The sequence below is a fragment of the Zootoca vivipara genome, chromosome 4, assembly GCF_965207765.1.
Source record: "Zootoca vivipara chromosome 4, rZooViv2.hap1.1, whole genome shotgun sequence".
In the NCBI taxonomy this organism is placed as follows: domain Eukaryota; kingdom Metazoa; phylum Chordata; class Lepidosauria; order Squamata; family Lacertidae; genus Zootoca; species Zootoca vivipara.
In genome coordinates, this window is record NC_142587.1 from 98558705 (window position 1) to 98578429 (window position 19725).

Sequence of the window (19725 nt, forward strand, 5' to 3'; positions counted from 1 at the left end):
ACCAGTGGGACTCAGCTGTAGACACGGGTCTATGCCCTTCTGATCACAGTGAAATTTATATGCATTCCTGTGAGTGGGTTTTGAGAGCCTCAGAAGCAACTTCAGTAAAAAGAATAAAGTGTAGCCAACATCTGTGCAAAGACCTTGACTGTAGCGTGAACTGGATTTAACTCACCTTACCATAAAAAAAGGAAACGCAAATGGGGGAGGGGGAGGTAGGATAACAAAACAGGTCTTCCTCCTTCCCAGATCATTTTGACCAACCTCACATTAACTAGAAAAGGCAACATTGTTCAATAAGTGCTACTTTGCACCCGTGGTGCTCTTTGACCGCAAGAAATACTGATCCGCTCTCCCTTTCCGCCTTGCCACTGTCCTGTTCTCGCTGTCAAACTTCCGCTGCAGCTGCAAGGCCAGCCGGCGGTCTTCCTCCTCCTGCTTCAGCCTCTGCTCCATCTCACTCCTCCTCCTCTTCCTCGGAGGTTCGGGAGCAGCCATCACCCCGTGGTGACAGGTCACCTGTCTCAGTCTCTTGACCGAGCCGCCCTGTTCCAAGTGCTTCATTTTGCACTGTCTCTTTCGGCCCCTCCTCAAAGGCGAGGCCTCGTCGCCGAGGGCCTTCTCGATACAGACGCCGTTTGGGAAGTTGCTCAGCTCACTTTCGTTCAGGTACTTAAGCTGCTTCCTGCCAGCTGCCTTGACTGATGGGACGAGGGCCCCGTTCTCTGGAAACTCCGAGCTGACTCTAATCACTTTCCGGGTCACCATTTTGGCATCAACGTTTAGACACGTTTCCGTCTGCCGCAAGGCTGATTTTGTGCTGGGGACCTCAGAAATCCTGGTATTTAGGGTGCTTTCGTTGGGTCTCGCTACAGGTGCTTTGGGGTAATCTTCCACCACCTCCAAGTCTCTCCTGATATTGCCAGAGCTTTCAAACTTTGCAGCACAGACGGAAGGAGAACAGTCTGTCTCTGCCTGCACGTGCGTAATGGTTTCAGGTGGCAGCACGTCGTTTGATATCTGCAGGGGCTCTTTGACGAGCGAGTTCATGCTAGGAACCAGAAAATCTTCCCCCACCTCTGGGGCCAGGGATGTTAGGGTGGCTTTAGAAAGAGTCTTTTTCACCTGCCGTTCCTGGAATATCTGCTCCCATTTCTTCAAGATCCTGGGACTGGCTTCGTAAGTGGTTGGCTTCTGTAAACTCCTCGTTAGGTTCCTCGGAGTAGACTTGATAATTAGAGGACTGAGAACTCCACCGTCAGGAAGCTGCTTTGGAGGTGTGCAGGGTGAACAGACAATTGGCTTGAAGTGATTGAGTTCTTCTGAAATGCTGTCATTGCTCTCGGGGCTGATAGAGCGCTCTGGCTTCTGGAGGACGGAGAATGAAGCAGCTGCATGGAAGACAAGGCGCTTATCAGCTGTTAGGTCTGGGGCGGAGAGGCAGCGATTGTTCTGGGTGGACGATAGAACTCCAACGAGGGGAGCAGGCGCACCAGATAACTGGTTTATCTGCAAGGAGCAAGCAGGTATCATTATTAACTAATTTATACACAGCTTAATGCCAAAAGGGGTTTACAAAGTACAGTGGTACCTTGGTTTACAACCACAATCTGTTCCGGACGTCCGTTTGTAAACCAAAACAGGTTGTAACCCAAGGCGCGCTTTGGCCAATGGGGCCTCCCAAAAAAATTTGTTCGTAATAAAAAAAAAAGGGTTGTAATCCAAAAAAGGTTGCAAACTGGAACACACACTTCCGGGTTGGACGTGTTTGTAATCCAAAACGTATGCAAACCAAGACGCATGCAAACCAAGGTACCACTGGATAAAAACGATTTTTACAGATTATGTTGAGAACTGCTGCTGCTGCTGCATATTAACGTGGAAGGCAGATTCAGGGTAATAATGAAAACAGCTGTAAGACAGCCCTCCAAGCACATTACCAAAAAAAAAGGCAAATTCCATGTTATAGATCATTAGAAACAGGGACTGGAAAGAAAACTGTCAATATCATGACGAAGTTATACAAAACTATGGTACAACCACACTAGAAGTACTGTGCAGTTCAGTCAACGCACCTCAAAATGACATTGGAGAGCTGGAAGGTTAAAAAAAAACCACACAACTGAAGTGATCATGGGGCTGTAGCAATTCACCAACGAGGAAACATTTGGAGATTAATTCAGTGAAAAGGTGGATAAAGAGGGAGGCATGAGAGTGGTGTAAAATGATTATGGATGGTGAAGGCAAAGGGGACAGAGACATAATAGTGCAGTATAATAGTAAGACCCCAAGGTTATTTGATGAAGCTAGATGATGGAAGATTCAGAATAGAAAGAAGAAAGTTCTTATTCACACACTGCATAGTTAAAACTATGCCATTCACTCCCAAATGATGTAGCGATGTCCCAAACTACAGGTGACCTTAGGGGACAAATTCATAGAGGAAGAGGCTCCCACTGGTTGCTAGCCATGAAGGCTGCGTCCAACCTCCACTACAGGAGGCAGTAAAAGCCTCTGAAATGTCTCTGAAAGCCAGTTGCTGGGATTTGCAAGTAGGGAGAGCGCTATTGCACTCAGGTCCCGCCTGGGGGTGTCTTATGGGCACCTCTGTGAAAAGAGGGTGCTAAGCTAGGTGGGTCTTTGGCTTGAGTCAACAACAAACTGCCACATGGAAACACCCACAGGACCCTTTGCAGTAGTAAAGGAATCTGTCAAGACACACACATTCAGTATTACAGAAAGCCAGCAGATGTAGCAGTCCGCTGGCCAAATCAAAGACTCTTTGCAATATAACTCAGGGCATTTTGAGGCAGTGGAACCCAACATGATAGCCACCATTTTCAAAATCACCATCACCTTTGTTCTGACTGGAGCTGATCTTTGCCTGCTTTTGGATCTTTCTCGAAGGGTATCGTTGCAACTCTGGCTCCTTTCTACCTTGGAGCTCAAGTTTCTAAAAAAATGTAAAGAAAACAAAAGTTTAGTGGGAAAAGCACAATAAATTAACACAATGCTTACATAATGCTATCATTAAACACCAGTTTGATCTTTGTGCAATATCTTCCTCTTTGTCTCACCTGGGGGGAGGTACAGGCACAGACCCACAGTATATATGCAGGTAGACTTACATGTATTGGAACAAGGTACTGTTTTGGTTCAGCCACATGCCCTCTATCTAGAAATCATATTTTACTAGTTTCAGTTTTATTGCTTCTAATGGTCTGAGCTTTGTTTTAAATGTTGTGAACCCATTAGTATTAAGGATACTTCAGATATGGTGTAAAAACCATTTATTTGTACTAATGGCCTATGACCTACAAAGAGCCCCCGCACCCAGAACATGAAGGGGCTGTGAAATCTTTATAGAGAGGAGCTCCAACTGTTCAGCATTTCTGGTCCACATGGTTGCCAAAAAGATTTCCAGGCAGGCAAACAAAATCCAGCTAAATTGCCCCTTCACGCAACACTGCCCTCCCCCTTACAGCTCCACAAAAACCAGGAGTCACAACTTACTTGTAACCCAGTCCCTGTAACACATCTGCATAAATGTGCACACAATTTAGAAGTGGTTTCTAATTTGTAGTTTATTTGAGGAACAAATTCTGGGCCACTATTTCAGAGTCCAGAGTCATCTGCTCACTCTCCTAATATTCCCTGCCCCACCTACCTCCATTGTCTTAGCCGGAACTTTCCCCTAAAGACAACCCAGAGAGTCACCAAGGACTTACCCTGCCACCAATGCTATTGAGTAGGTGCTTCCCTTGGAGACAAAAGCTGACCGATGTGCAGATTTGCCCTGGAATGGTTCCTCATTCTCGGAATCAGAGAGGCGTTCAGGAAACTGAAGTAATCAAGGAAATATTAGTTGACACTTTCCTTATTTATAACAATATTTGAAACTGCCAACTCACAAAAAGTACCAACGTGGCATACAGTAGACCACAAACAGCCTCACTCTGGCAATTCACTGCTTCTTCCAACAGTGTTTTGAGCCTCCAATCCACAGAGCAGTTACATTTGAAGTACACACTGAGCAGAGGGAGATTTGTTGGCTGTAACCAAATTGGAGACAACAGTAGAAGAAGAAAAGAAGAAGAGCCTTTCTGCTGGATCAGATCAAAGACCCATCTTGCCAAGCATCCTGTTTCCCTTGGTGGCCAACTAGATGTCCCTGGGAAGCCCGAAAGCATGACAAGGCTCTTTCTCCCACTATTCTTCCCCAGAGGCTGGAATGCAAAGGGATACCGCCTCCGAGTCTGAAGGTGATTTACATCATTGGCGAATAGATTTCTTACATCCTCATCACTTCAAAGTCTCGTGAGTTTTTTTAAACCCTGACCAGTATATAGCCATATGGTTTCAGAGTTAAGGGATTAAAATAATATGGCAGCTATAGCCATCCACGACTAATAGTCATGATGGCTAGATTCATATCCAACATCACAGGCTGTATAAATAATAATAATAATAATAATAATAATAATAATAATAATAATAATAATAATATATTATTATTATTATTTATACCCCACCTATCTGGCTGGGTTTCCCCAGCCACTCTGGGCAGCTTCCAACAGAAGAATAAAATAATCGATTAAAGATTAAAAGTCTCCCCTAAACAGGGCTGCCTTCAGATGTCCTCTGAAAGTCTGGTAGTTATTTTTCTTTTTGACATCTGGTGGGAGGGCGTTCCAAAGGGAGGGTGCCACTACCGAGAAGGCCCTCTGCCTGGTTCCCTGTAACCTCACTTCTCGCAACGAGGGAACCGCCAGAAGGCCCTCGGCACTGGACCTCAGTGTCTGGGCAGAACGATGGGGATGGAGACGCTCCTTCAGGTATACTGGACCGAGACCAGTCACGGGGGAATAAATAACAGAGGGAAAGGGATATTAGCCAATCCAGTTTCTATGCCTGGGTCCTGAGATCCTTAGCTCATCAGTATCCCATGGGAGATTACTCTGTACCTCTTGAATACGCATGTCTGAAAGCGAGTCCTACTGAAATCAACTGGGCTTTTTTTGAGCAAAGCTTTAAGGTCAGGGTTGTCATCTAGTAAGATGCCCCCTTCTCCCATCCCACTCAGCATTCTGTCTGCACATTTATGTAGTTATAGCTAGGGAGGAGGAGCCCACTCAGCGCTTTCAATCCCTGCAGTCCATATTCGTGGGGATCTTTGTCCTGTGTTGGTTCGCACAGCTGAACAACAAAATCTGTGGCTTCCTGTGGCAAGACTGCCCAGAGGAAACAATGTCTCAAAAGTTCCCCCTTCAATTCTGCACTGAATTTGGTGTGGCCATGAACCTGACAATAAAGTCCCCGGAGAAGACAGTGTGCCATCGTCACGTGACATAGTCCCTAGCGTCTGCAATCTATTTCTAGGAGGAACACCCAAATTATTGGCTTCTTCATTAAAAGCAGCAGTATTTTTTTTTATCCTACACCCACCATATGGACTTTAACTAAATCGTAGTATTTTGGAGGGGGGGCACCGCACATGTTTTGCCCACAAAAGGTTCAATCTCTGATGCCTCCTGGCTATCCTGGCTATGGCAGGTAGGTATACAGCTTTTTTTTTGTGTGTGGTGGTGGTGGTTTGGGGGGGGGGGAGAAAGCAGCATAGCGCAACCCCCAGTTACTTACACGTTCTTGGGTCATTTTGACCATTAAGGACTCCTCTTTCTTCTGATCTTCTGTTTTTCTTTTCCCTGCATCAGTAGTGTCCTCAACAATCAGCTTGTGAATAAAATCATCAGAGGTTCTCTCTTCTTGCAGTTTTTCATCCCTCAACTAGAAGCAAATGAGAATTAATGTCCTGATTTAATCTCGCTTTGGCTGCTGCTCTTTTTTAAAAAAAATGCAGCTGTTTTATTACTGCGGCTACATTTGGGTGCTACGGTTAAAGAGAGACATTGACCAACTGCAGTGGGTCCCAAGGAGGGTGACCAGGATAGTGAGGAGACTGGAAATCAAACTGGATGACAAATGATGGAAAGACCTGGATCTCTTTAGCCTGGAGAAGTGACTTTTACACTGCTTTTTAGGCAAAACCTTCCAAAGCAGTTAAAGTAACTTAAAAACAAAGCAATCTATAGAAATATAGTAAAAGAGCTGAACAACGGTAGCGTTAAAGCCAGATAAAACCCATCATTAAAACCTGAAAACACTAAAAGGTGGAAACAAATAAAGATGTCTCCACCAAGCACTGAAAAGGTCTCAGACTCTGCATCATGTGGGCCTCCCTGAGAAGAACATTTCAGAATCAGGGTCCCACAATCAAAAGGCCCCTATTGTGGTCACCACTCACCTTGCCTGGAAGAGGCAGGGGGACCCATAAGAGGACCTAGGTTGGCTCATGGTAGCCATTTTAGAAATATAATTACTTGTTTTTGGTGTTGCAAGGTTTTGCTTTTAAAAATAATAATAATAAGGCAGTTATTATGGGAAGGACTGGAGCTGCAGCTGTTCCTCATACAGAAAGTCTCAGGACCAATCCCTGACATCTCCAGGTAGAGCTGGAAAGGTCTTGTCTGAAATCCTGGAGAGAGGCTGCCAGTCAGTGTTGACAATATTGAGCTTGATGGAGCAAAGGCCTGACTCCTATTTTCCTATCTATTATGCAAAAATTATAGTGAGAAGATCAGGTGTAGCATAGGACTAAATTCCAAGACTTGGCAGTAACTCCTGAATATAGGCACTGGACAATCTATATGTCCCACCTGAGCATAGGTTTAGGAATCTGCTCCCTTTGGGCACAGTTTAAAGTTCAGAAGAGGTGTGTGAACATTGAGAGGAAGCACATCCAAGTTCTGCCAATGTGTCTTGAAGAGAAAAAGCAGGGTCAGCAAGCCAAACAGGAAGTGGACAAAAAGCTGTCTCCCAGCTGCACACGAGTCCCAGAAACACTTGAAAACATTTTTTCCTCAATTGCTGTAAAGGAAATCATCAGAACTACAAAAATGCTTCTACTGTACAGCATCAAGAAAATCTTAGTGCAGTTCCAACAAGGAAGACTTTCCTAAAGTCATCAGGCTTCTGCTGCTGCCAGGCTTTAAAACTACAAGATCTGTATAAGGAATTCAGTATCTCACCTCTATAATACCGGTACTGCATGAATAACATTTCTATTTCCCCCCCCCAGGGTGGATTTGATTTAAATCAAACTGATTTAAATCACGATTTAAATCACGATTTAAATCACTAGTCAGTAAGGCTTGATTTAAATCATAGTTGATTTAAATCATAAAGACTAATTCTTGCTGGTATAACTTTATTATGCAAGTAGATGAAGATTTTTAGAATAACAACTTTTCATATTAGTTTTTTTATCCCCAGTTTAATAGGTTAATCATTCATATTTGGACAACTTTACTGTTGTACTTAGGAAGGAGAAAAATAATCATTACCTTAATAATAACAATTTAAATAGATTTATTCAACTGAAACAATAACATTTCAGCAAATGTTATTTGCTTAAACAAACATCCATGTTTGTTAACTAATTTGGCTAAACAAAAACAATATATATATATTTTAAGAAACTTAGACTGTCAGCCCAGCCTACACATGAAAAACTTAAATACTGTCCAAACAATCAGAAAAATATTGTTTCTATTCTATTCACTGAACTTCTTGAAACTTAGCACTGAAGGGGTTGCTTCTGTATTCATAGGTTTGTAGAACAATAGGATTAAGGTCTTTTTCTCAACTCTGTTCATGTTATAACATTTTTGCTGTGAAGAAGAGGCATGTGATCTCTGTTGAGTCAAATTCAGTTTTGAGAACTGCAAAAGTAAACCAAGCACCTGTGATAATATCTTGTAGGCAGAGAAACTGCCCAATAATCTTACAAAAACCTCTGGAAGAGGTGAATGGATTAATGGAATTTATTTACCCCATAAATTAAACATATACAACCTTATACTACATAATTAAAAAAACTAATCTTTATTTCATGATGGAATAACCTTTGGATGGTAATATTCTTTCCTCAAAAAGCATTTTATTTAAATCCAATTTAAAGCAAAAAAATCGATTTAAATCAAAAAAATCCGATTTTTTTGATTTTTTTTAAAAAAATCATTGATTTTTATCCACCCTGTCCCCCCCTCTGGTGGCCAGTAGGCAACGGTGCTATCTTACAGTCCTACAGTTTTGAATGCATCACCCAGAAGGCTCTTCACTCTGTGTCCCTTCCTCTGAGCAGTTTTCTTGGAGTATTAGAAACTGATAACTATTTCTACCGGGCAACTGGGTGCTTTACCAAGCGAAGTGCATGGGCGCCTAGAGTCCCTCTGGAGATAATTAAAATGGTGGGTAGCTAAGGCACTGCTTTGCAGTGTGTCCAACCACCCAGTGAAAATACAGTGGATGCACGGGTTGCGAATGTGATCCATGCAGGAGGCAAGTTCGCAACCCGCAGCATTTGCAAAGCGTGATTTAGCACTTCTGTGCATGCGTGCGCGCCGAAACCCGGAAGTAACCTGTTCCGGTACTTCTGGGTTCGGCGCGGAGCGCAACCCAAAAAGACACAACCTGAAGCGGCTGTAGCCCAAGGTATGACTGTAGTTTTAAGGAGGAGATGGAAGGGGCAAAAATAGCTATGGAAAAGAATGATGGAAGAGGTGAGGGTAATGAGCAGAGCGAGAAAGAGGAATGAGTAAGGGTGTGGGGATCAAGCCTGGTTTGCACAATGTCTTCCGCCCTACAAAAGACAAAGCACTTGCGCAACACAGGCACACACAGCATCCTGCAGGCATGTGTCCTCTTTGTTTTTCCATGGGCCTGGCAAAAGTAGAATCCCATGGAAATTAAACAAAGCAACTTGAATTTATATTATAATACTACTACTACTACTACTAATAATAATAATAATAATTCCCCAGTCACTCTGGGCTGCTCCCAAATGAATATTAAAAACATGATACCATTTGTGTGATTTTTACAAGGGATCCCACCAAACGCGTCCATGGATACATACTGTCGTTTTGTTGGCACCACATGAAAAAAATCACGGAAGACCCACAAAGATCCATGACTTGGATCAACATCTGTGTGGCATGACAGCACTGGGAGTGGCAAGGGAAGAAGAGAAACTGAGGTGTACAGCTCTGGCACACTCTCAACATTCCACAGGTCTACCAAGGTTGGGAGCTCTTGCAATAATAATTTGCAGAAAGCATGGGAAACATTGCGAAGTTATCTCCTTTGCTCCACCTAATCTCTTTCTCTCATCCTCTACCACGGCTGAGAAAGATTACAAGAAAATGAAACAGAAGCTCTCAACTGTGCCCAAGCAAACCTTCTTAGTCAAGGAAGAGAACAATTATTAACATACTTTAAGTCGCCCTCAGTAGCAAAAGACTGCCCAAATTCACATTTACAGAGATGTGTATAAATTTGATGTAAATAAATGGATAGACAATTTAGATAGATAATTTATCTGACATTCAGAAAGAGAAGACAACAGAAATCTGGGTCAAGAGTCTACAGCATGCCTTAACAGCCCTGAATGCAAAATGCTTATAAAAAATAGGGTATGGATCCTATCAGACCCCAGGAATATCTGTCAGTACTACAAAAGGATGAGCACAAAATAAACACTGGCTCTGTGCTGGAGACAGATACACACTAAACACATGTAGCAGTGACTGCTTTGAACTTTAACAGCCATAGACCTAGAACAGGGGCAGGGCAATTCTGGCCCTCCAGATGTTGTTGGACTCCCAACTCCCACTAAGCCCCACCAGAAGGTCCAAAGTGTCAGGGAAGATGGGTGGTGGACTCCAGAAACTTCTGGAGGCCCACAAATTGCCCATCCTGGTCTTGATGCAATAATTTTTCACAGAATGCATCCGTCTTACCTTTCGTAGCTGGCTTTTGTATTCCTCATGCAGTTCTCCAGGCTTGCTTAATGTGATGGGTGCTCTGAATATAAAATCTGCAGGCAGAAAGAGGGGTGAAGGAGTTGTTTAGTGTTTTGAGCATTCACAGAAATGCTACAGAAATGCAGTTAAGCATGGTTCTTCTTACTGCTGTATCAGAAATGTGTTTTTTTCTCATACTGGGGTTCACCACAAGGAGATGAATCTACTTGGCAACTGCATGCTAAAATAACGATCCAAAAAGCAGCCCTTAGCCTCTCAAAACTTTTTTTAAAAAAATCAAATGCAACAATGGTAGCCTACCTATGCAACTTGAGTGAAACTAAGCAGGGTTCGCGCACATAGATGTCCTGCTGGAGAGCAAAATGTCGCACCACCTCCTGTATCATCTCTAGTAAAACGCTCAGCAGCAACTTTAAAAACCACACCCACTTTGGCAAAACACATGCCCAGGCAAGTCACTCTCTGGAACCAGAGATTTTCTACGAAGGAATTCAAGACCAAGTCATCCATAAAGCCATCCAATTTTATCTCATCATGTTTGCAAAGAAGAGACTATCGCAAAACAAATATAACTCACTGATAAGAAGCTGAAAAGGGACAGGTTAGCCAATTCACAATTTGTGTCCACACAGTACCACCAACTAGCTTTAAGAAAACTTTCCACATTTAAATTACAAAACACAGGACCCATTTCAGTATGGCGTGGGCATGTTTATTTTCAAACGTAAGTGTGTGGAAATGAGTTGCAAGAAGCAAAATTCAAAAATGTACTGTGTGCCTCTCTCACTGCCCCATCTTCTGGGCATCAGCTTCGACTACCAACACTCATTTGCAATATACTGCCAGGTCAAAAATTATGAAGCTAATATCACGATATGGACTTCAAACTGGTTTTGGACAATATATCGACAGATTTCCCAGCCCTAGATGACATGGGGGTGACATGTGTACAGCACCCCCAAAAGGTGCCTGCATCCAGCACTGAATGTACATTGTCACACACTGTGTACAGTCATACCTCATGTTGCGTCTGCTGCGGGGTGTGTTTTTCCAGGTTATGAACGTGGCGAACCCAGAAGTGCTTACTTCCGGGTTTCGCCACGCGCGCATGTGCAGAAGCATTCTCAGTGCTTCGCGCATGCGCAGAAGCGCTCTATCATGCTTTCGCGCATGCGCAAAAGCGCTGCTCAGCTTGCGGACCTTTCAGGGTGCGAACAGCACCCAGGAACGGATCGGGTCCGCAACCCAAGGTACCACTGTATTTGCGTTATGGGACTTATGTCGATTCTTTCCCTAACAAACATTTGAAAAGTCAGGGTTTTCCAGAAAGTCAAAGAGCCTCTTAATGTGCTCTCCTTTATACAAAGGAAGCCAGCCCCGAATTTCCCGATCACTTGAAAGGGAGCATGATTGTATGACAGAGTGGAAATGCTTAAAGGGAACCACGTCCTCTTCTCAATAGTCCTTTCTAGTGACAAAATGTATCTTTTACTTTCCAGACAGGTTAGTTTGCCTTTCTTGGCACAAGGTTACGATAAATCTACAGGGAGAGGAGCATGCATGTGCACACACAAAAGATTCCCACACCAGCAGCACCCATGACACAGGGATGCACACAGCTACACAGCCAGTCAGTGCAGTGAGTAAAATTTATCTGCCGGGACCCAGGGAAGCCTCACAACACGTAGATTTTTTATATATTAAAAAATCATTTAATGGTTTAGCATTAGAGACAGATCTAGCAACTTTGTGTACTTGGTGCTAGGTTCCCCTAAGACAAAACAGCATGTCCCCATGGCAGACGTTGCTCTGGAAAGTGACCCAACACTGGGTTGCATGAAATCTGACAGAACTCTTGCTAAAGAAAAGACTGAATTTCCTAGATTAACAAAACAAAATCCAGTTTCCTATCTGAGAAAGTTTAATGTCAGGTGCAGGGCAGGGCCTAAAAGCAGTAGACCCTCTCTGAAGTTTAGCAGGTCAGAGTTTGGTCAGTGCCTAGATCAGGGGTCAGCAAACTTTTTCAGCAGGGGGCCGGTCCACTGTCCCTCAGACCTTGTGGGGGGGGCGGACTATATTGAACGAATTCCTATGCCCCACAAATAACCCAGAGATGCAATTTAAATAAAATGGCATATTCTACTCATGTAAAAACACGCTGATTCCTGGACCATCCGCGGTCCAGATTTAGAAGGTGATTGGGCTGTTTGTGGGGGACAGGAAGCGGGCAGGTGAGGAGGACTCCCTGGTCCTAAACGGGGTAACTGTGCCCCTGAAAGACCAGGTACGCAGCCTGGGAGTCATTTTGGACTCACAGCTGTCCATGGAGGCGCAGGTCAATTCTGTGTCCAGGGCAGCTGTCTATCAGCTCCATCTGGTACGCAGGCAGAGACCCTACCTGCCTGCAGACTATCTAGCCAGAGTGGTGCATGCTCTGGTTATCTCCCGCTTGGATTACTGCAATGCGCTCTATGTGGGGCTACCTTTGAAGGTGACCTTGAAACTACTACTAATCCAGAATGCGGCAGCTAGACTGGTGACTGGAAGCGGCCGCCGAGACCACATAACACCAGTCCTGAGAGATCTACACTGACTCCCAGTACGTTTCCGAGCACAATTCAAAGTGTTGGTGCTGACCTTTAAAGCCCTAAACGGCCTCGGTCCAGTATACCTGAAGGAGCGTCTCCACCCCCATCGTTCTGCCCGGACACTGAGGTCCAGCGCCAAGGGCCTTCTGGCAGTTCCCTCACTGTGAGAAGCAAAGCTACAGGGAATCAGGCAGAGGGCCTTCTCAGTAGTGGCACCCGCCCTGTGGAACACCCTCCCATCAGAGGTCAGAGAGATAAACAACTACCTGACATTTAGAAAATACCTAAAGGCAGCCTTGTTTAGGGAAGTTTTTAATCTGTGATATTTGATGTATTTTAATGTTTGTTGGAAGCCGCCCAGAGTGGCAGGGGAAGCCCAGCCAGATGGGCAGGGTATAAATAAGAAATTAGCAACCACCACTACCGGCCCCCGGGGAATCCGGCCCCCGGGGCCTTAGTTTGCCTACCCATGGCCTAGGTGCTTAAAGCTAGGGAAGAAAAACTGACTTTGAATGCAATAAGTAAACTATTTCTTAACATGTTTATGACAGTTTACTGCATTTAGTTAACTTGAAACCCTGCCATACAAAATCTTGACATAGAACACTTTTGTCCATTTTGCAAACAAATGTAACCTGGTACATATGATAACAGGGGGGAAAATTATTTGAAGTTTCATTTGCAATATCCAAAAATCAAAATCAAACCGACAGCGGAATGTTGCTGTGCACTCCCCCCCCCCTGCAATTAGAACCCCTATTTTGTGTGCTCAAGAATCAGCCAGTGACTTCTGTTCAAAGAAAGCCAACTGCTGAGATCTGAAGATCCACAAGACTCCCCCTTAACTCTTTGTGTCCCCCCTCAGGTGACATCAAGGAGTGGCTGAAGTGCAACTTGTTGGTCACAGCTCAACACTGAGGAATTCTCCTGAACTGAATAGTCAATTTCAAAAAGCAGTTTTCAGAAAACCTGTCAAACTACACCTAACCCAGACTTTCCATCCAACACAAAGCTATTCATTCTTTTCTGTAGTTGAACAGCAGACCAGAACAACCAGAAACTGTCAATTTATGGGGGGAGCCGATAAAATTAGTGGCACTGAAGTGCTTTTAGAGATGAAAAGGTTTTCAGGGTAGATAACACAAAGGTTTTATGGCACACTGGAATCTAGGGACCTGTTGCACAAGGAACGCTCTCTCAATAACAAGAAAGAAAAAAGAAGGGCTAAGCCCGGCCTAGACACAGGTCAGACAAAATGAAGGTAATCTGGTTAGTGGAGATCCAGCCCAGACAAGTAAAGGAAAATGGCACAAAACTGAATTTACTCATAACATCTGATTCAGCACCCAAGGTAGTGGTGGTTGCTAAAACCCATCAAGTCCCTTGCTTTAGGACAGATTAACAACCTTGCCGAAGGCGGTAGGAATTGCAGAATAACAGTAAGTCCAGGTCACCCTTGCACCTTTGACCAGAGAAGGACAGGGCCATTCCCTGTATACACACCTTAGGAAAATCTTTCCCCCTACTATCACCATCTCACTTCACCAATCATCTTCTTTGTAGCAGCATTATATGTCCAGCATACATTATGTAGCTCAGTAGGTAGAGCACGAGACTCTTAATCCCAGGGTTGTGGGTTCGAGGCCCATGTTCGGCAAAAGATTCCAACATTGCAGAGGGCTGAAATAGATGACCCTTGTGGTCCCTTCCAACTCTACAATTCTATGATTTAATTCTATGTCCAGAACATTCAATAAATCTACCCACAAAGTCAAAAAATATATGACCACCACAAGAAGCAGAACTAAACTCACACTTGCTCAAATATCTCCAGAGCATGTTTAAAAGGTGCAAATTCACACTCCATGATAAAACTCTCAAACACACATACACAAAGCTTTGCTTTACACCACGTGAAATATAAAAAAGGTAAAGGACCTCTGACAGTTTAGTTCAGTTGCGAACGACTCTGGGGTTGCGGCGCTCATCTCGCTTTACTGGCCAAGGGAAGCGACGTTTGTCCGCAGACCGTTTTCCTGGGTCATGTGACTGCCAGCATGACTAAGCTGCTTCTGGTGAAACCAGACCAGCGCACGGAAACGCTGTTTACCTTCCTGCCAGAGCGGTACCTATGGTATTTAGGTTACAGGTAGGTAGCCGTGTTGGTCTGGATCGAAGTAAAATAAAAAAAATTCCTTCAGTAGCACCTTAAAGACCAACTAAGTTTTTATTTTGGTATGAGCTTTCGTGTGCATGCACACTTCTTCAGATACAGTGAAATGGAAGTTTCCAGGCACTTATGTAGAGAAGGGGTGGGGAGGGGTGGGGATGGGGAGGGGGGATCACTCAGAAGGGTGGTGGAAATGGGTGATTGACTGACTGATAGCTGTTGATGACCGCAAACGACTGCAAATGGTTTTGCATGAAAAAGCAAGGGTTGAGATGGCTGAAGATCGCTTATCATGTATAATGAGATAAGAACCCGATATCTCTGTTCAAACCAGGTCCCTCCATGGTTTTGAGCTTGGTGATAAGTTGCAATTCAGCAACTTCTCTTTCCAGTCTATTTCTGAAATTCTTTTGTAGTAAGACAGCTACTTTGAGATCTTGTATAGAATGTCCTGGGAGATTGAAGTGTTCTCCTACTGGTTTTTCTGTCTTCTGGTTCCTGATGTCAGATTTATGTCCATTTATCCTTTGGCGTAGGGTTTGGCCTGTTTGTCCAATATAGAGAGCTGAAGGGCACTGTTGGCATTTGATGGCATACACAATGTTAGAGGATGAGCAATTAAATAGTCCTGAGATGGTATGTTGGATGTTGTTGGGGCCAGTAATGGTGATGTCTGGGTGTATGTGGCAGCAAAGTTGGCATCTGGGTTTATTGCAGGCTCTGGTACCAGTGTCCATGTTAAGTCTGGTGGTTGTATTATTGTGGGTGAGGAGTTGTTTAAGATTGGGTGGCTGTCTGTAGGCAATGAAAGGTCTTCCTCCCAGAGCTTGAGAAAGGGAGCGGTCATTGTCCAGGAGAGGCTGTAGATCTACAATAATACAACCACCAGACTTAACATGGACACTGGTACCAGAGCCTGCAATAAACCCAGATGCCAACTTTTCTGCCACATACACCCAGACAACACCATTACTGGCCCCAACAACGTCAAACATACCATCTCAGGACTATTTAATTGCTCATCTTCTAACATTGTGTATGCCATCAAATGCCAACAGTGCCCTTCAGCTCTCTATATTGGACAAACAGGCCAAACCCTACGCCAAAGGATAAATGGACATAAATCTGACATCAGGAACCAGAAGACAGAAAAACCAGTAGGAGAACACTTCAATCTCCCAGGACATTCTATACAAGATCTCAAAGTAGCTGTCTTACTACAAAAGAATTTCAGAAATAGACTGGAAAGAGAAGTTGCTGAATTGCAACTTATCACCAAGCTCAAAACCATGGAGGGACCTGGTTTGAACAGAGATATCGGGTTCTTATCTCATTATACATGATAAGCGATCTTCAGCCATCTCAACCCTTGCTTTTTCATGCAAAACCATTTGCAGTCGTTTGCGGTCATCAACAGCTATCAGTCAGTCAATCACCCATTTCCACCACCCTTCTGAGTGATCCCCCCTCCCCATCCCCACCCCTCCCCACCCCTTCTCTACATAAGTGCCTGGAAACTTCCATTTCACTGTATCTGAAGAAGTGTGCATGCACACGAAAGCTCATACCAAAATAAAAACTTAGTTGGTCTTTAAGGTGCTACTGAAGGAATTTTTTTTATTTTACTATGGTATTTATCTACTTGCACTTTTTGGCGTGCTTTTGAACTGCTAGGTAGGAAGGAGCTGGGACAGAGCAACAGGAGCTCACCCCATCGTGGGGATTTGAACCACCAACCTTCTGATCGGCAAGCCCAAGAGGCTCAGTGGTTTAGACCACAGTGCCACCCGTGACCTTATGTGAAATATATTTTGGACTAATTCAGCACCATGAGTATTAGTTGTTTTCAAATACTAAAAGGGACTAAAAAAATCACCATCTTATGTTTGTGTACAATTGCAATCCATGGAAGTGATTCTTATATTTTAAGAAACTTAGACTGTCAGCCCAGCCTACACATGAAAAACCTAAATACTGTCCACTCCAATCAGAAAAATATTATTTCTATTCTATTCACTGAACTTCTTGAAAGTTAGCACTGAAGGGGTTGTTTCTGTATTCATAGGTTTGTAGAGCAATAGAATTAAGGTCTTTTTCTCAACTCCGTTCATGTTATAACATTTTTGCTGTGAAGAAGAGGCATGTGATCTCTGTTGAGTCAAATTCAGTTTTGAGAACTGCAAAAGTAAACCAAGCATCTGTGATAATATCTTGTAGGCAGAGAAACTGCCCAATAATATTACAAAAACCTCTGGAAGAGCATGACATTGTGAATGGATTAATGGAATTTATTTACCCCAAAAATTAAACATATACAACCTTATTCTACATAATTAAAAAACTAATCTTTATTTCATGATGGAATAACCTTTGGGTGGTAAAATATTTTCCTCAAAAAGCATTTTATTTAAAAAATTCCGATTTAAATCAAAAAAATCGATTTAAATCAAAAAAATCCGATTTTTTTGATTTTTTTTTAAAAATCATTGATTTTTATCCACCCTGATTCCTATGCCCCACAAATAACCCAGAGGTGCATTTTAAATAAAAGCACACATACTACTCATGTAAAAACACCAGGCAGGCCCCACAAATAATCGAGAGATGCACTTTAAATAAAAGGACACATTCTACTCATGTAAACACACGCTGATTCCCGGACCATCTGTGGGCCAGATTGAGAAGGTGATTGGGCCGCATCCGGCCCACGGGCCTTAGGTTGCCTACCCCTGCTTTACACTGATGAAGTGGTCTGTGGCTTTCAATGCTCCATTCTCCTCTGTCCACCCCTCCTCTCTCAATACCTGACTTAAAGCAAGCCTCGCACATTCACAAGCAAGGTGTCGCTCACAGGTAATCAGGCACTAAATTTATCACAACACTCGAGACCCACAAAGGCCGTACCGTTTGGTACCTCTGGATAACACGCACTTGAAAAGCTCACAACAACATGCCCTGTGCAAATAAAAATAAATAAAAAATAAATAATTGTCCAGTAGCACCTTATAGACCAGGCATCCCTAAACTGCGGCCATTTGGAAGGCCCATGATCCCTAGCTAACAGGACCAGTGGTCAGGGAAGATGGGATTTGTAGTCCAAAACATCTGGAGGGCCGAAGTTTGGGGCCGCCTGTTATAGACCAACTAAATTTGTTCTGATATAAGCTTTTGTGTGCATGCACACTTCTTCAGATACCCTGTGCACTGGATGTCGATGCACACACACAGCCCATGCCCCTCAGCCAACGGATGATCAACCCGTGTGGTGTAGTGGTTAAGAGACTAGGAGCTGGGAGGCCAGGGCTCAAATCCCAGCTCAGCCATGAAACTCCTAGGGTGACCTTGGGCTAGTTCTCAGCCTAACCTACCTCACAGGGTTGTTGTGGGGATAAAATGGGGAGGAAGAATACAACACCTTCAGCAACTTGGAGAGAAAGTGGGATATAAAGGCAATAAAGAAAATTGAAGGGGGCATGTCTAGAGACTGCTCCCCTGAATGATCTGCCCCTGCAAGGAATACACACACAGGACTCCTTCACTTCACAAGATACTGTACACTTCAGACTGATGCCAACTGTGCCAAGGGGTGTGGACAATGCACAAGATAAGAATGCAAACACCAAGGAGCCCCAGCCAATTGCATCTGACTGCACAATACATGTGATTGTTACACTCCTCCTTGAGTGCACCCAAGATGTATAAAACATGGACCTCCAGCACACGGCTGATGTTATAAAACAAACAAACAAACAAACAAACAAACAAACAAACACAAACACACACACACACACACACACACACACACACCAATGTTGTGGTTAGCACATTCCTTAAAACCATTCTATTTTGGGAGCCAACTAGCATTTTGTAATTCTGGGTATTAAGGTTTAAGAAAGTGATCAATTATTTCTGGGTATTTAACCAATTATTCCTGGAAATAAAGCTTGAAGGAATCAATTTCAGCAAGACCCGCAGAGAGTGGTTAAAAGCAGGTGCAAAACAAGGGGTCACCTGAAAGGTGGGTCAACCCGCCTCTGGCTCTCATTTGCTCGGAAGGCATTGCAAAACAACCACCGCAGCCACCACACGCATCTCAAGCCTGTCTCCATTTAGCTAGAAATAAATGCAACTGCGTTCGCGGGTGAAGCCCCACGCAGAGCTGCTCTTCCCGCGTGACACAGCCACACAGGCTCACGGACGGAATTTCGTGTTTGCATCTTGTACTTTTATGTCTGCCCCGAGATTTAATTAATAAGCAACAACAGCCACCTGCCCGCAGATTCACGCGCCTACGCCCGCCCCCGTGCATTTATCCATTCACACACACACGCGCATCCCGACGTGCTTCGCTGGCAACTGGGGCGCCTGTCCAAAAAACACACACCCTGAGGCTCCGCTGCCCACGTAGGCAGAAACACGAGCAGCCAACGTCAACGAGTCGCGTGCATTTCCTTCTCTCTCTCTCTCTCTCTCTCACACACACGTAACCCATTCACACGATACGTGTCGCGCACGGGCGGTCGCCGCACCTCGCTCTGCCTGGGCGGGCGGTGGCGGAGGAGGAGGCGGCGGCGTCTCCCCTTCCGAGGGGGTCCGAACCGGCTGCGAGGAGAAGCTGCCGAGGCGGCTGCGGCAAAACGGGCGGCCGGGGCCCTGAGGCGGGCAGCGCCGCGGCCCGCAGGCGCACCGGGGCCCTCCGCCCTCCGCCGCCTCTTTCTCCTCAGGCCCGCCCTGGCGCCGCCTCCTCCGGCCCCGTCGCAGGAGCGGAGGCGGCGGCGGCGGAGACCCCGCGGCCCGGACGCCGAGCGCCGCCGCCGATGCTGTTGCTGCTGCCGCCGCCGCCGCCATTTTCTCACGGGGTGAGGGGAGGAAAACGAGCCCCCGCGTCGGCCACGCCCACCTCCTTCATATTCATGAGTCCATCCACCGCCAGCCTCCTCCTCCTCCTCCGCTGCTGCTGCTTGTTGTGACGGTCCGTTAATGCGCGCGCCGCGGACGACGGTTAGGAAAAGGCCCGCGCCTGCCTCGGCCGCCGCGGGAGCCCCGCCCACTTCCCCCCACATCCAATAGCTAAGCGAGGGTG

At 44.9% G+C, this 19725-nt stretch overlaps 1 protein-coding gene across 2 annotated transcripts; it reads right to left on the bottom strand.

Moving 5' to 3' along the window:
- Positions 1–201: 201 nt before the first annotated feature.
- On the bottom strand, positions 202–19720 carry RNF169 (ring finger protein 169). Of its 2 annotated transcripts, none has more exons than XM_088668463.1 (6): positions 19543–19720; positions 9861–9937; positions 5641–5787; positions 3729–3841; positions 2857–2953; positions 202–1509 (listed from the first exon to the last, which is right to left on the bottom strand). In XM_088668463.1, the coding sequence occupies exons 1-6, from the start codon at positions 19703–19705 to the stop codon at positions 304–306; spliced, it is 1803 nt and encodes a 600-aa protein (XP_088524589.1). In that variant the 5' UTR covers positions 19706–19720; the 3' UTR covers positions 202–303. The 2 variants fall into 2 exon arrangements, with proteins under 2 accessions (XP_088524589.1, XP_060130013.2); XM_060274030.2 differs by lacking the exon at positions 19543–19720 and adding an exon at positions 19172–19505.
- Between the last annotated feature and the right edge of the window lie 5 nt (positions 19721–19725).